This window comes from Echiichthys vipera (genome assembly GCF_963691815.1).
Source record: "Echiichthys vipera genome assembly, chromosome: 6".
NCBI lineage: Eukaryota > Metazoa > Chordata > Actinopteri > Perciformes > Trachinidae > Echiichthys > Echiichthys vipera.
In genome coordinates, this window is record NC_139831.1 from 21,905,177 (window position 1) to 21,917,924 (window position 12,748).

At 37.5% G+C, this 12,748-nt stretch overlaps 2 protein-coding genes across 2 annotated transcripts; one reads left to right on the plus strand and one right to left on the minus strand.

The window, feature by feature from the left end:
• Positions 1 to 695: 695 nt before the first annotated feature.
• med7 (mediator complex subunit 7) lies at positions 696 to 3,076 on the minus strand. Its single transcript, XM_083915026.1, has 2 exons — positions 2,968 to 3,076; positions 696 to 1,721 (listed from the first exon to the last, which is right to left on the minus strand). Exon 2 carries the CDS (start codon positions 1,710 to 1,712, stop codon positions 948 to 950), a length of 765 nt encoding a protein of 254 aa, XP_083771152.1. The 5' UTR covers positions 1,713 to 1,721; positions 2,968 to 3,076; the 3' UTR covers positions 696 to 947.
• A 2,243-nt stretch (positions 3,077 to 5,319) lies between these two features.
• Positions 5,320 to 12,040, plus strand: itk (IL2 inducible T cell kinase). The gene is made up of 17 exons (XM_083914714.1): positions 5,320 to 5,470; positions 5,602 to 5,706; positions 5,816 to 5,897; positions 6,022 to 6,147; positions 6,399 to 6,436; positions 6,951 to 7,102; positions 7,238 to 7,303; positions 7,418 to 7,472; positions 7,927 to 8,006; positions 8,325 to 8,467; positions 8,607 to 8,681; positions 9,354 to 9,522; positions 9,610 to 9,826; positions 9,918 to 9,982; positions 10,114 to 10,232; positions 11,419 to 11,576; positions 11,681 to 12,040. The coding sequence occupies exons 1-17, from the start codon at positions 5,333 to 5,335 to the stop codon at positions 11,744 to 11,746; spliced, it is 1,854 nt and encodes a 617-aa protein (XP_083770840.1). The 5' UTR covers positions 5,320 to 5,332; the 3' UTR covers positions 11,747 to 12,040.
• Positions 12,041 to 12,748: the final 708 nt, after the last annotated feature.

Here is a 12,748-nt window from a genome sequence, read left to right on the forward strand (position 1 = left end):
TTTTTGGAAACTGCACACACAGGCTTATGTTACTGTTTTCTGCAGTTTTGCTCATGGCAGAACATAAACCTCTATACATGTTTTAACAGTGCTGTGAGGTGGGGCAAGAGCCTGCGGCCTGCCAGGCACATACACTTATTCATTCACATTATGTAAACACACACGAAGTCATGCTTACATAAATCCAAATGTCATCTTCCAACCTGCATTCTTCTCACCGGACACTGAAAGGTTTTACTTTTGTTAATCGCACCCCTGAAACAGTCTGTGTGTGAACGCTCAAGACAAATTTTTAAAATGACTTATTTGGCTCTGTTTTGCAATGAGAAAATTAGAGCTTTCTAAGGCAATGTGTGCTTGGTAGAGTTTACATAACTAAAAACAAGTGCTGCTGCTGCTGCTGCTGAAAACTGAAACACAAAGAAGGCAACTAAACACTGGCTTTAGTACTAGGTTTTTTTTCTCCACAAAACACTAATGAGAAATGGCTTTAGGAGGAGTGACTGCATACTGACCTTTCCATGACCATTCTCACTGGATTAGACAGAATGCAAGGTATGCAACAGGAATTAAGTGTTTTGTGAACATAACATATCAACACATATGACTGAAATACATGGAATTATCTGCGATATGATGCAGTTTCCCTAAAAACAGGTTTAATGAACATGATTGTGAAAGCAATGCCCTACTACTGCAATTGAAAATGTCTTTATTGATTTTGTTACAAAACTGAAAGTAGGCACCCCAGTTGATTGATTCACGGTCTTCAACAATCTTCACAGAACTAATAATAATATCTACATAATGGCTTTTTATTAAAATCCCATTCCACTCAAGACAGGATTTCAGGCCCAGTGAAAACACAGAATACATACGGAGTACAGAATACGAAAAGAAACACAGTTTAGGTTTACAAAAAGTAACACAACTAGTCAACAGAAAATTTAAGCAATTTCATCAATAATACTGCACATGGCAGCATCCTTGTCCAATATTTTGTCCCTCTTTGAAGTAGGGACGCTCTTGTCCTGCTGAGCTGCAGCCATACAGCTGGCACCTGCTTCTTCTACATCCATTGGTTCCGTTTTCAGCCGGGGGACCTGCCCTGAGGAGCAACCAACACTAGCTGCTGCAGACACACTCCTTGTCCCATCACTACCACCATCCGGACCCTCCATCTGTGGTAAGTCATCAGGTAAGGAGGCAAGACACCCCTGGATCATCTCCACCACTCTCTCCAGATGTTTCTGGAACCTCTCCGCTGTCTCTAGCCTCTGTCTCTTCTGCACCTCCATCATCACCCTCAGTGTCTCCCTGGCTTGATGTGGCCTGTACTCATTTATCAGGTGGTGCATATGAACAAACAGAAGCTTTAAGTCCTCCAGCTTCTCTTCACGCTTTATACTGCCAGGGCTCTTAATAAGAATGTCCAGCAGGTCCAGAAAGTTCACAAGAATGGACATGTTGAGCTTTTTAAGCTCCCGTTTGTGGTCGAACTGCATAGGATGGAGCCTCTCAATACCTTGGCTCTCCAGCGGCCGGATGATGAGGTCATCACACTGGAACTGGTTGCCAAACATCATGTAGCTGTCTCTGATGGGTGGAGGTGGCTTAGGAGCCAGACCCTTGCGGATGTTTTCATCTGTGTACTCTTTGATGTACTGCATAGGTGGAGGAGGCAGGGCACTAACCTGTTGTGGTTCACCCATGGTGCTGACCTGAAACAGTAAAAAAACATGTTAATCTGTTTTTATTACCAGGCAATGCAAAACAAGTAGTTCTCCCATTTTTTAAATAAGAAATAATTTACATTTTTGTACACCAAATGTGAGTGTAACTTCAACCCCAGATCTGAGCCTAATGGCCAGGCCACACATCTTGCCTTATAGGTTGGTAACATGTTTAACTTTGAAAATATAGATAAATCCCAACTGCTCAACTCATTGGACTTGCAGGGTAAGGGCTGATTTAAAACATGAGATTGTGTGTTGAGTAACTTCCAACTCATGAAATGCAGATGAATTCATGCATTGGTGTGCATTATTTAGTTTACAGCTCAAAAACATTTTTCCAAGTGTGCAATACCTCCTTAAATAGCACTTAAGGTTTCCTCCTACTGATATGCATATGCATAGGTGAACAGGTAATCGAAACAAACAGGCTGTGCGGTAAAAAAAAAAGTGCGCACAAGTTGTGTAACACTGTAGTGCTTTAAGTTAAGTACAGCGATATGTAGGGTGTAAGATTAGAAGCGCCTGTTCCAAAGAATGGTCACTTTCAGAGTACACTGTATTGAAACTGTATTAAAAGAGTAATGAGTAGGACTTAGGTAAGCCTAGATTTTGCCACTAATTTTTTTAACTATAGTATTTCAATTTACAGCGATGTTTACCTTTGTATGTAAAATAGGAATCAAACTAACCTCTAACTGCAGCTGTCACTAAAACATAAACAAAAAAATGTTGTGGGGTAAAATGTTAAGTGGCAACACTGGAAGAACACAATTCACCAGTAAAATAGCCTATTTAAATGAATTAATTGTGTACAAATATCTGGTCAGTTGGCAGTCGGCAATATAGGGGACATTTGACTGCTTTTCTTCGCAGCAGCGTTAAGATCTTCCACATAAAAGTATGCAAGAACAAAGTTAGCCTGCCTGCAGTAACGTTACGGGTGAAGGATAATGCCGCGAGCGACATTGGCTCAGCTAATTTATGAACAGACATTATCATGTATTATGAAAAACGTGTATTCATGTTGGTGAATGCCTAACGTTAGCTCTCCACTTAGTTCTACATTAGTAGAACCAGTTTGGTTTAGATAAAAACGTAGCTGACGTTAGCTCAGGTGGCTAGTGCTAGGCTAGCCATACTTCTGCTAACTAGCTTAGCTACGCCGGTGCTGCAAACTAACTACAAAAAGGAGCGTGTGGAGAAAAACAACAGCTATGATGATTCTACACACCTCTTAAATTACTTCTCAGTTGCTGAATGTAGACGTTAGAGATGGAATTCCAAAGAGGTATCCAACCGGACGGTTTAGCTCATGACTAGCTTAGCTGCTTCCATTCAATCACCCGAACGTTCGTCCCAATCCCATTGGCTGCAATGTGCGCGTGACACCGTTTGGGTGGTGCGGATTGGACTGTACCTGTTAACAAACTTAACGCTGATTGGTTCGCAAAATGACAGCTCGTTTCTTCAACAAGTTAGTGGTGGTATTATATTTAATTTAAAACTCAAAAATTATAAATCTACTAGATTATTTAGCCATTTCAGATTTACTCCCGTATTTTGGCAGACCCATACGTTCTTGTTTTTGTTGTTCTTCATGCATTTTCTAGGTTTTGCTGTCTTTGTGCAGTATATTTCAATGTATAATATTATTATCTACACTTTGAAATACATTGTTGGCATTGTTCATAACGCTGGAATACGTAAGAAAAACTATGTTTAACTTTATCGATAATAGATCATTTATAGGGCACATTTCAAGCAAGAAGCACAATGTGATTTCCAAAATTAGAAAAGTAAATGACAATGGCATGACATAACCAACATTAAAACAGTTGCCTGAGGTAAACCTTTACACGCCATTGTATGACTTAGTTTATAACCAAGTTTTAAAAAAGTAAACTCACTATGAAATAATTGAAAATCAAGAAATTAGCTGTGGCAATGGACATATTACATCTTAAATTTATTAGTTGATAAGAAAAAAACAAAAAATATTGTTTTGGCTTAAACGTGTCAAGCCCAAACAATGTGTAGCCTATGTTATAAAGCAATTTCAATTATTCTAAGAATTATTATTATATTATTAATATACCGATTTATATATATATATATATATATATATATATATATATATATATATATATATATATATATATATATATATATATATATATATATATATATATATATATATATATATATATATATATATATGCAATGCATTAATACTTTTTTTTTACCCCTACTACTAGACATTTTTTTTACCCTCAATCCCAATTTTGTGTTATTTTCTTTTGGCCTCTATCTGCTCCTTTTAACAAAAAAGTGCCATACCTTCAATGAAAATTCATCCAAACCAGATGGTAGTCCATTTTCATCCAACATTTGAATTTTCCTGACGGTCTAAATCTTCCACATTTTGTGAGGATGACTTATTGAGGTTTTAGCTCTCTGTCCTTCTACAATTTTACTCACAACCATTGTTTTTCCCTTTATAACTACTTGAACCCAACTTTTGTTACTTAAAGCTTTAATCAGCATTGTCTTTCTAACATAGCCCAAATAATCCTGTTTCTTTCAGTCCATGTGCTGTATAAAGAGCAGAGACTGATATGATGACAGTTTGGCTTAATCAAATAAACAAGGAACCCTATATATACACTGGAGATCAAAATTAGAGAACACATTTTAAAAACTTGATTTATTCTTAAGTACTGTTGTATTTTATTGTACAGAATTTGATACAATATCCCCTGTGGCTACCACATAAAGAATCTCTGGAAAATCTTTGGCAACAAAGTAATTGCTAAAAAAAACCTTAAAAAAAACACTACAGTTACCGAACTGTGGAAGAGACTGAAGAAGAATGGACTCAGATCAAACCAGAGCAGTGGTAGAAACTGGTGATGTCCTGTGGGCACAGGTGTGCTGAAGTCATTCAAAGCAAGGGCCTCTATACTTCCTGATCATTTTTGGATCCTATAGCCCGAAGAAAACAGTGTTTAAATCTTCTCTTCTGACACTGAAGAAATAAATAAAGTTTTTGTTGAAGTGCCTTGGTTATTTAAAAAAAACATGCTAATACACACACACACACAGACACACACACACACACACATATATATATATATATATATAAATGGAAAACAAATCTAAATTTGTTTAGTAGGTGTTGTTTTGATAGTGAAATTAAGTTTATGCTCTCAGTCTTTTGTTAAATTAACACCCCTGTCCAATCTTTACATGTCTGCCCACACTTTTTGTCGACAGGATATATTATTAACTTCAAGGGGAATTTTTAGGGGGGCTGGAAAATACAGTGCAGAGAATAGAGAATCACCCACCTACTGCACACTCTACACACTGGTGTGTTGCAACATAGTGAAAGTACATGTGAGTGCTTGTATGTGTGTGTGTGTTTTTGTGAGGGTGTGCACAAGCACAACCCATTTCATGCCGTAAGGATGTGGTTTACCGAGTGCAACAACTTTATGCCGGAAGCTCCTCAGCTTCTATCAAGTGTCTGTACTCCTTCTCTCTCCGTAAGCCAAAAGTCGCCAGTGTTTTTCATAGTGTTGCTCATAGCTGTTACCATGTTCCCAAGGGTGATTTTAAAGGGTACTATGATTAAAAAATCTCAACAAAAGAAGAGAACATCACCATGCAACTACAAAGAGAGGTTTTTTGTATTGGACACACAAGATCTGAAGTATTCTGAACGCCGCCCGGGGGTAAGCATTTAACCCATGAATACACTGGATTTATTAGGACATTATTCAATCTGGAGAAGTGACCTCACAGGAAACAACAATTATCCGAATTATACCCATGGTGTGTATAGCACATATAAATGTTGTTTCAGAAAAAACCCATGCTGAAAGGTTGCATCGAGCTGTCCAGAATCAAGTGTGTGGAGATTGTGTGTAGTGATGTTTCCATACCATGCAACTATAAGTACCCTTTTCAGGTGAGGTTAAACACAAATGTGTGTTATCCTGTAAGTATAATGTGTGATTAAGTATGTAGTTTTACAAAAGACAAAAAGGAACATTTCTCAATTGCAAAAATCTCCACAGGTTTTTCACAACAACCACTACCTTTACATTTTCGCCCCAGATAATGATTGCCGTCAGAGATGGGTCAGAGCTCTTAAAGAGGGTAAGCAATGTTACAACATCATGATTCAGACAATCATGGAAGTGCAACTCATCATTGTGAGCCTTGATTGTAATTCATAAGCTTGATACTTAAAATGATCTTTATTTTATTCTGTCTGATATAGAGATAAAACGTAATCATTTGGTTGCAAAATACCACCCAAACTTCTGGATGGATGGAAAATGGAGATGTTGCCAACAAACAGAGAAACTGGCGGCAGGTTGTCATGTATATGACCCAGTGGGTTATGGTTTGTATAATTTCTTCTTGTCTCCTTTTTCTAATATTTCCATCTTTTTAAGTCTAATTTGTGTGTTTCATTCAGCCTGACATATAGATGTACATGAAACAATGTAAGTAAAGTTTGTAAGTGAATAACGTAAAATAATGTTTTTTTTCTAACATGTGCTTAACGCCAATCTTGATCATCATGTAATGTTAGAAAAAAATGTATTTGGTACATTTGGACATTTTTCCAATTACATTTTTCTAATTTCACAGCTTCTAAAAAGCCACTTCCTCAACTCCCGGATCCAGAGGTACCACTTTCTAAAGCATAAATATTATATAATACATTATATATATTATTGGTATGTTAATCAATACTATTCAAATTATAGGTAGTAGAAAAACTTACTTTTTGATATTGATTCAAATGCACATCACAGATGATTTCGCAACTTGGTTTGTTATCTTGCATTGGTAATATCCTGCCATTGCAAGGCCTCCTCTAATAACTGACAATGACGCTTGTTAAAAACATAAATGTGTATCATTTAATCTAGTATAACCCAGATAGCATGGTGATTAAGTTAAAGTCATTTTCGATGCAGTGTTTCAGTCTATTTTGTGTTTTGTCACTTGGTCACTGCTGGTTATTTTTTAGCTTCTTTATGTGAAGATAACTGCCGTAAAACATTTTGTGTTTTCAAATTTTACACAGTAATTGTTCTCCTCAAAAAATATGTTGTTGAAAATATATATATGCTGTTATATAAAAGTATATAAAATATATAAATATATACATATATATATATTATCATGTTTTTTTAGATGGGACAGCATAATGCCGGACAGAGGATGGTCATCGCTCTGCATGACTACACACCGCTCGGAGATGATGACTTGCCCCTTAAGAAAGACCAGGAGTACATCCTGATTAACAGCTCCCACTGTGACTGGTGGTCGGTACAGGATGACAAGGGGTAAGGCACATAAAGATGCCCATCCCAGTCTTAGTTACAGCTTTCAAATAAAATAATGGCACTTTTTTTCTATAGTACATGTATGATATATAGTACAGTCTATGATAAATTAATATTTTTCCTGACCCTTATCAGGAACACAGGCTTTGTACCGAGTACTTCTGTTGCTGAAAAATTTGGCAACAACTTTCAGAGATTTGAGTGAGTTTAATTTTATTCTGTACACTGTGCTTGTCATTGTTAACATGTGACTAACGTAAATCCATCATGTCATCTACAATTGATTTATTTGTGGTTAATTATGTCTTCTCACAGATGGTACAACAAAAACATCACCAGAGGGGAAGCAGAAGATTTGTTAATGATACAGGTACAAATAATGTCTCCAGTGATTACTCCATTGTCATTTCTTTATGCTTCCAGCCGTGTTTTGACAGAAAACATGCTCTAAATAATAGTTCTGATGATAATTAGGAGGATGTTGCTCCCATGTGACGCAGTTTGGCTGTGACTGTGCCACCTACAGCAGTCTCACATTTGCAAAAAATAATGCAAATGCACCTGCACAACAAGACCGTGATATGACATGGGACATGAAAAATGTCTCACAACCACAGTGTTTCCACCAATGTTGAATTTCCTGCTGTGAAGTGCTTTGCTAGGTTTTGTAAGCAGGAGGTAAAACAGCTATCCCATCATCTATTACTCAAAATGACTGCTAGGCCAGTTCTGGTATGAGCTGCAGATTAAAAAGCCAGTTAACATTGTCTAACATTACAGAAGTTTTATTTCATTTTGGATGATTATGCGGTTTCTACCTTTAGGGAAAAGAAGGTGCATTCATGGTGCGTGACTCGAGACAGGCCGGAGTCTACACAGTGTCAGTCTTCACCAAAGCACCGGGGTAATTTTACTTCCTTCTGACATATTTCGCTGGTACAAATGATGACAGATGAATAGATTAGATAACATGGTGCTATATATACATACATTTGATATACGTGATGACATAAGTAAATCTTTGTTTAAATCATTAGAAGCTCCATTATAAGTAATAAGACCTCAATGTTCTAAATGTACAGTGGACGTGACTGGAAATTAATGGCATTCTTGTAAACACATACAGTTTATTGTACTTAACTGTAAACATTTCACAATTAAAATGCTCACTTTGGGAACTTGTGTGATTTATTGCATTAAAAAATCTATTTGTGGTCTTTAGGTCTAACGGGGAGAAGAATCCAAGAGTGAAACATTACCAAATTAGACAGACAGAAACAGGAGTGGCCGCATTTTACCTGGCAGAGAAATACCTGTTCAGCACCATTCCTGAGCTCATCCATTACCACCAACACAATGCTGCCGGTAGGTGCGCTCGCAACAGTAATAACACCAAAAAAAAAAATTCAGCTGATAAAACAGCTTGTGTCTCATAAACATTGTAACAAAGGGATATTGTTATATGTTTTAAAGGAATATGTATGAACATGTATCATCTGTGCAGGCCTGATAACACGTTTAAGACACCCTGTATCTCAAGATGGAGGCTGCTCTCAGGACACTGCTGACCCCGCAAAAGGTTAGAGGATATACTGTTGTGTAAATTGGTCAGCTGGTTGAACTGGAGCTCAAAACAGTCATACCTTAATGCTGAAGATCTTGTTATTGCTGACCTCTAGTGGTTCTCAGACAGTGTAGTCGGGTGCTTTCAGGTGACAATCAGCTGAATGTTCGCTGTTGTGCAACAAACCATGAACTTTTATATTTATTTGATTATAATTATAAAAACTAAATATAATACTATTTTATTTTAACTTAAAGGTTTCATTGTATACTTATTTTCAGTTTCATACTTTGTATTTTGGGTTTCTACTAGAGCATGTTTACATGCTTTAATGTAAAAAAAAACACATCATTTTTCTCATACTGCTGTCTGAATATTCCTTTATTCACCCTCTATATGAAATGCTAGGTATTATGGCGTCTCTGTAGTAGGGGCACTTTCTATATTGTGTTATAGTTTTGAAATCAGAAATGTAAAGAACTCCTGACAGCTCGTTTAAAGTCACAATGAATACAGGTATGCATTTTTATGTAGATTGAGTGCTTTGATACTGTAACAGTATACAAATATATAGCACCTAGGCCTGCTTTGTAATTTTTTTAAAAAGCCATGAAAAACTTGCTTTTTACAATATGGGACCTTTAACAAGATATCAGTGTTGTTCACCACCCATTTGCTGTGCAACAGATCAGTGGGAGGTGGACCCTGAGGAGCTGACCTTGGGCCAGGAGTTAGGCAGCGGACAGTTTGGGCTGGTACTGGAAGGGAGATGGAGAGACAAGAAGGTGGCAGTGAAGATGATAAGAGAAGAGTGCATGTCAGATGAGGAATTTAAAGAAGAGGCAAGAGTCATGATGTAAGTACAATTCATAAAGCTTTTGAATCATATTGCTCAGGTAAAATGAACCACTCAGCTCATGTATGTGTCTGTGTGTATGAACAGGAAATTGTCCCATTGTAAGTTGGTTCAGCTCTATGGTGTGCGCACCCAGTGTTCTCCCATGTGTCTGGTGTTTGAGTTCATGGAGAACGGCTGTCTGTCAGACTACCTGCGAGCTAGGAAAGGGCGTTTGTCTCAGGACATGATGTTGGGGATGTGTCTGGATGTCAGTGAGGGGATGGCTTACCTGGAGAGCTCCAACTTCATCCACAGAGATCTGGTAAATGAGCAGATTTGAAGTATGATACACTTCTGTGTCTCTGCGGTAGAATATTAATCTTTTAATTCCTCTGTTCCTCTTTCTTTTGCAGGCTGCTAGAAACTGTCTTGTTTCAAAGAACAATGAGGTGAAAGTATCTGACTTTGGTATGACCAGGTATGCTTTTCATTACATTGTCAACCATATTTTGTGGAAAAATCCAAATATGTATTATGTTTTTGACTAAAAGTTATCTTCATCTATATCCACTGCTGTATAATGACGTGTGTCCGTTTTCCACACTGTAGATTTGTGCTTGATGATCAGTACACAAGCTCCCAGTGCTCCAAGTTCCCTGTCAAGTGGTCAGCCCCAGAGGTCATCAAGTACTGCAAGTTCAGTAGCAAGTCAGACGTCTGGTCATTCGGTGTGTTCATCCCTCTATCTCTGAACCTTTCACTTATTTTGTGTGTTTTATGTCTGACTTGCTAGTTTTGTAGTCATATAACATCCCTCTTTTTTTTTTTAACCATTTATTGATTTTGAGATTGGATGTGTAGCTATCATTGGAAAACAGTTGATCTTTGGAGTTTTGCTGGCTGGTTGACTACACACCAAAATCATCTGTTTTCCCCCCTGATAGCACAAACTGTATACTCTAAACTAGACCAGATGATCTAAGAGATGCAGAATAGCAGGGTAAAAATAATTTGGTTTAACTATACATACTCAATAATACTTAATTAATTCAGTTCCACAGAAATCAGTATGTTAATACATATCTGACAGGATAAAAATAAACTGGTTTATAAATAATGAGATTTTTATGTATTTTTTGATTATAAAGCAGGTTGAGCTGCTATATAAATAATATCAGAATATTCAGAAACCATGTATTTAAATGAGCAGTCAGGACTTTTACACAGTTGTGATGTCACAACTATACTTTTTTAAAGGTAGAAAGTGCAGCTACAGTGACGGCTACATTTGCAATGACGGTGCAGAGATGCAGGGACTGCAGATGAGGAAGCATGAAATGCTGACCAATCACAGCAGACTGGGTTTTTCAGGGGGTTGGCTTAAAGAAGCAGGCACTAAAACAAAGAGTTTCAGACAGAGGGCAAATATTCAGACATACAGTACGAGAAAAATAATGTGTTTTTTGAACATTAAACCATGTAAACATGTTCTATTCGAAACACAAAACACAAGTATGAGTCTCAAAATTAGCATAACATGGGACTGTTAAGTGCAGTAGCAGGTGATTTCTCTCTTTTTTTTTTAAATACATAACAAGTTGGTGGACGACACAAGACTGAATATAGACAAAAAGTACTGCTAAATGGATAAATACATTGCCAAAAGCAGTCTATAATTAAAGTGTCAGCCATTCCTCTTACTTCGAATGAAGCTAGTCATAATCATTTAAAATAGTACAATGTATGCAAAAGCGCTTACATGGAAGAACCAACACGTGCAAGTGAATAGCCAGACATTTCATCAGAGTTTCTCTGCTTCACTTAAAAGGTCAACTGGCCAACAGTCAATTGCTCTTTGGGTGTGTTTATTCTATAATAATTGGAGTCTCCCAATGTCTGTTCACCTCTGCCCAGGCGTGTTCATGTGGGAGGTGTACAACGAGGGTCGTCTTCCTTATGAGAACCGCACTAATGCTGAGGTGGTGGAGTCCCTGAACTCAGGCCTGAGGCTCCTAAAGCCACGCTTGGCCCCAGACGCCGTCCACCTGCTCATGGAGTGGTGCTGGAAGGAGGTGGGCACAGGAATCAAACGTATTCCTAGTAGAAGAACTTACACAAAACAGAGACGACTAAACTATTTGTAATAATGCTTTTGTTTTCATGTTGTGATTCTCAGAAACCAGAAGACCGCCCATCCTTTGCTCTCCTCCTGCATGAGCTGGCTTCCCTCTCAGACCTGTGAAGATAAGATTTGAGGTTGATAAGAGTACTTATATTTATTTTATTTATTGGTTTGTTACCCATTGCTTGTGAAATGTTTTTCAAATGACTGTCAATTAAGATGATTACAGAAAAGACAATTACGTAATTACTGGATTTTGCACTTTATCTGTTTCGTTGTATACAGTCTATCTAGAAGGCTCACACAGTCCATCCACACAGCTACTGCTGCAGGTTTATATTAAGGTTTATGTGTAGCGAACTGTCTCTGTACATTAAATAGGTGAGATGGTAATGTTGTTTAATCCTCTGTTAATTAAATGGATCCATTTTCAATAAAAATTCTTCATATTTATCTTCCTCATGTTCTGCACATTTTCAACACTACAATAATGGAAACCACTACTCAACATAATCCCTGTCCCTGCTGCTCAAGTGTCGGTATTTGTGCGCCCAAAGGTCACCGTGGCTACATGCATCTCAATTTCCTTCACTACGAAAATTCAGTCTCACATACCTGAAAATTTAAAAAGCGATTCTAATAAACTATTTTAATGGTGCAAATGTAGCGTGTGTGCGGAGGGGGTAACAATAACAGGTAAATAATCAATTTCGGTCAATCGAGCCTTGCGTTCTGCTCTGCAGGTGCAGTGGGACCACAGGCCAGGCAATGCTCTGTGGCCCAGAGAGACCTTCTACAAGTAAACTGTCACAATAAGTTAAAGGTGCATAACCTTCATTACGAGAGAAAAAATATGTTCAACAAATTTCTTGGTCATCACACACATTTCTAAATGACTATTTCAATCTATAGAGCCTATTTGCCGACTGTTAGGAGAGAAGAGCCACAGAAAAGGAAAAGACAAATGTAGTAGTAAGATTTACTAATTTGGCCTCAAGTGTTGAGTACATCCATGCAGCCAAACACCAATAAAACAGTCTGTCTTCTAGCTGCCACATAACTATCAATGGTCATCTATCTTAATAATGAGGATATACACTCGGCAGCCACTTTATTAGGCTG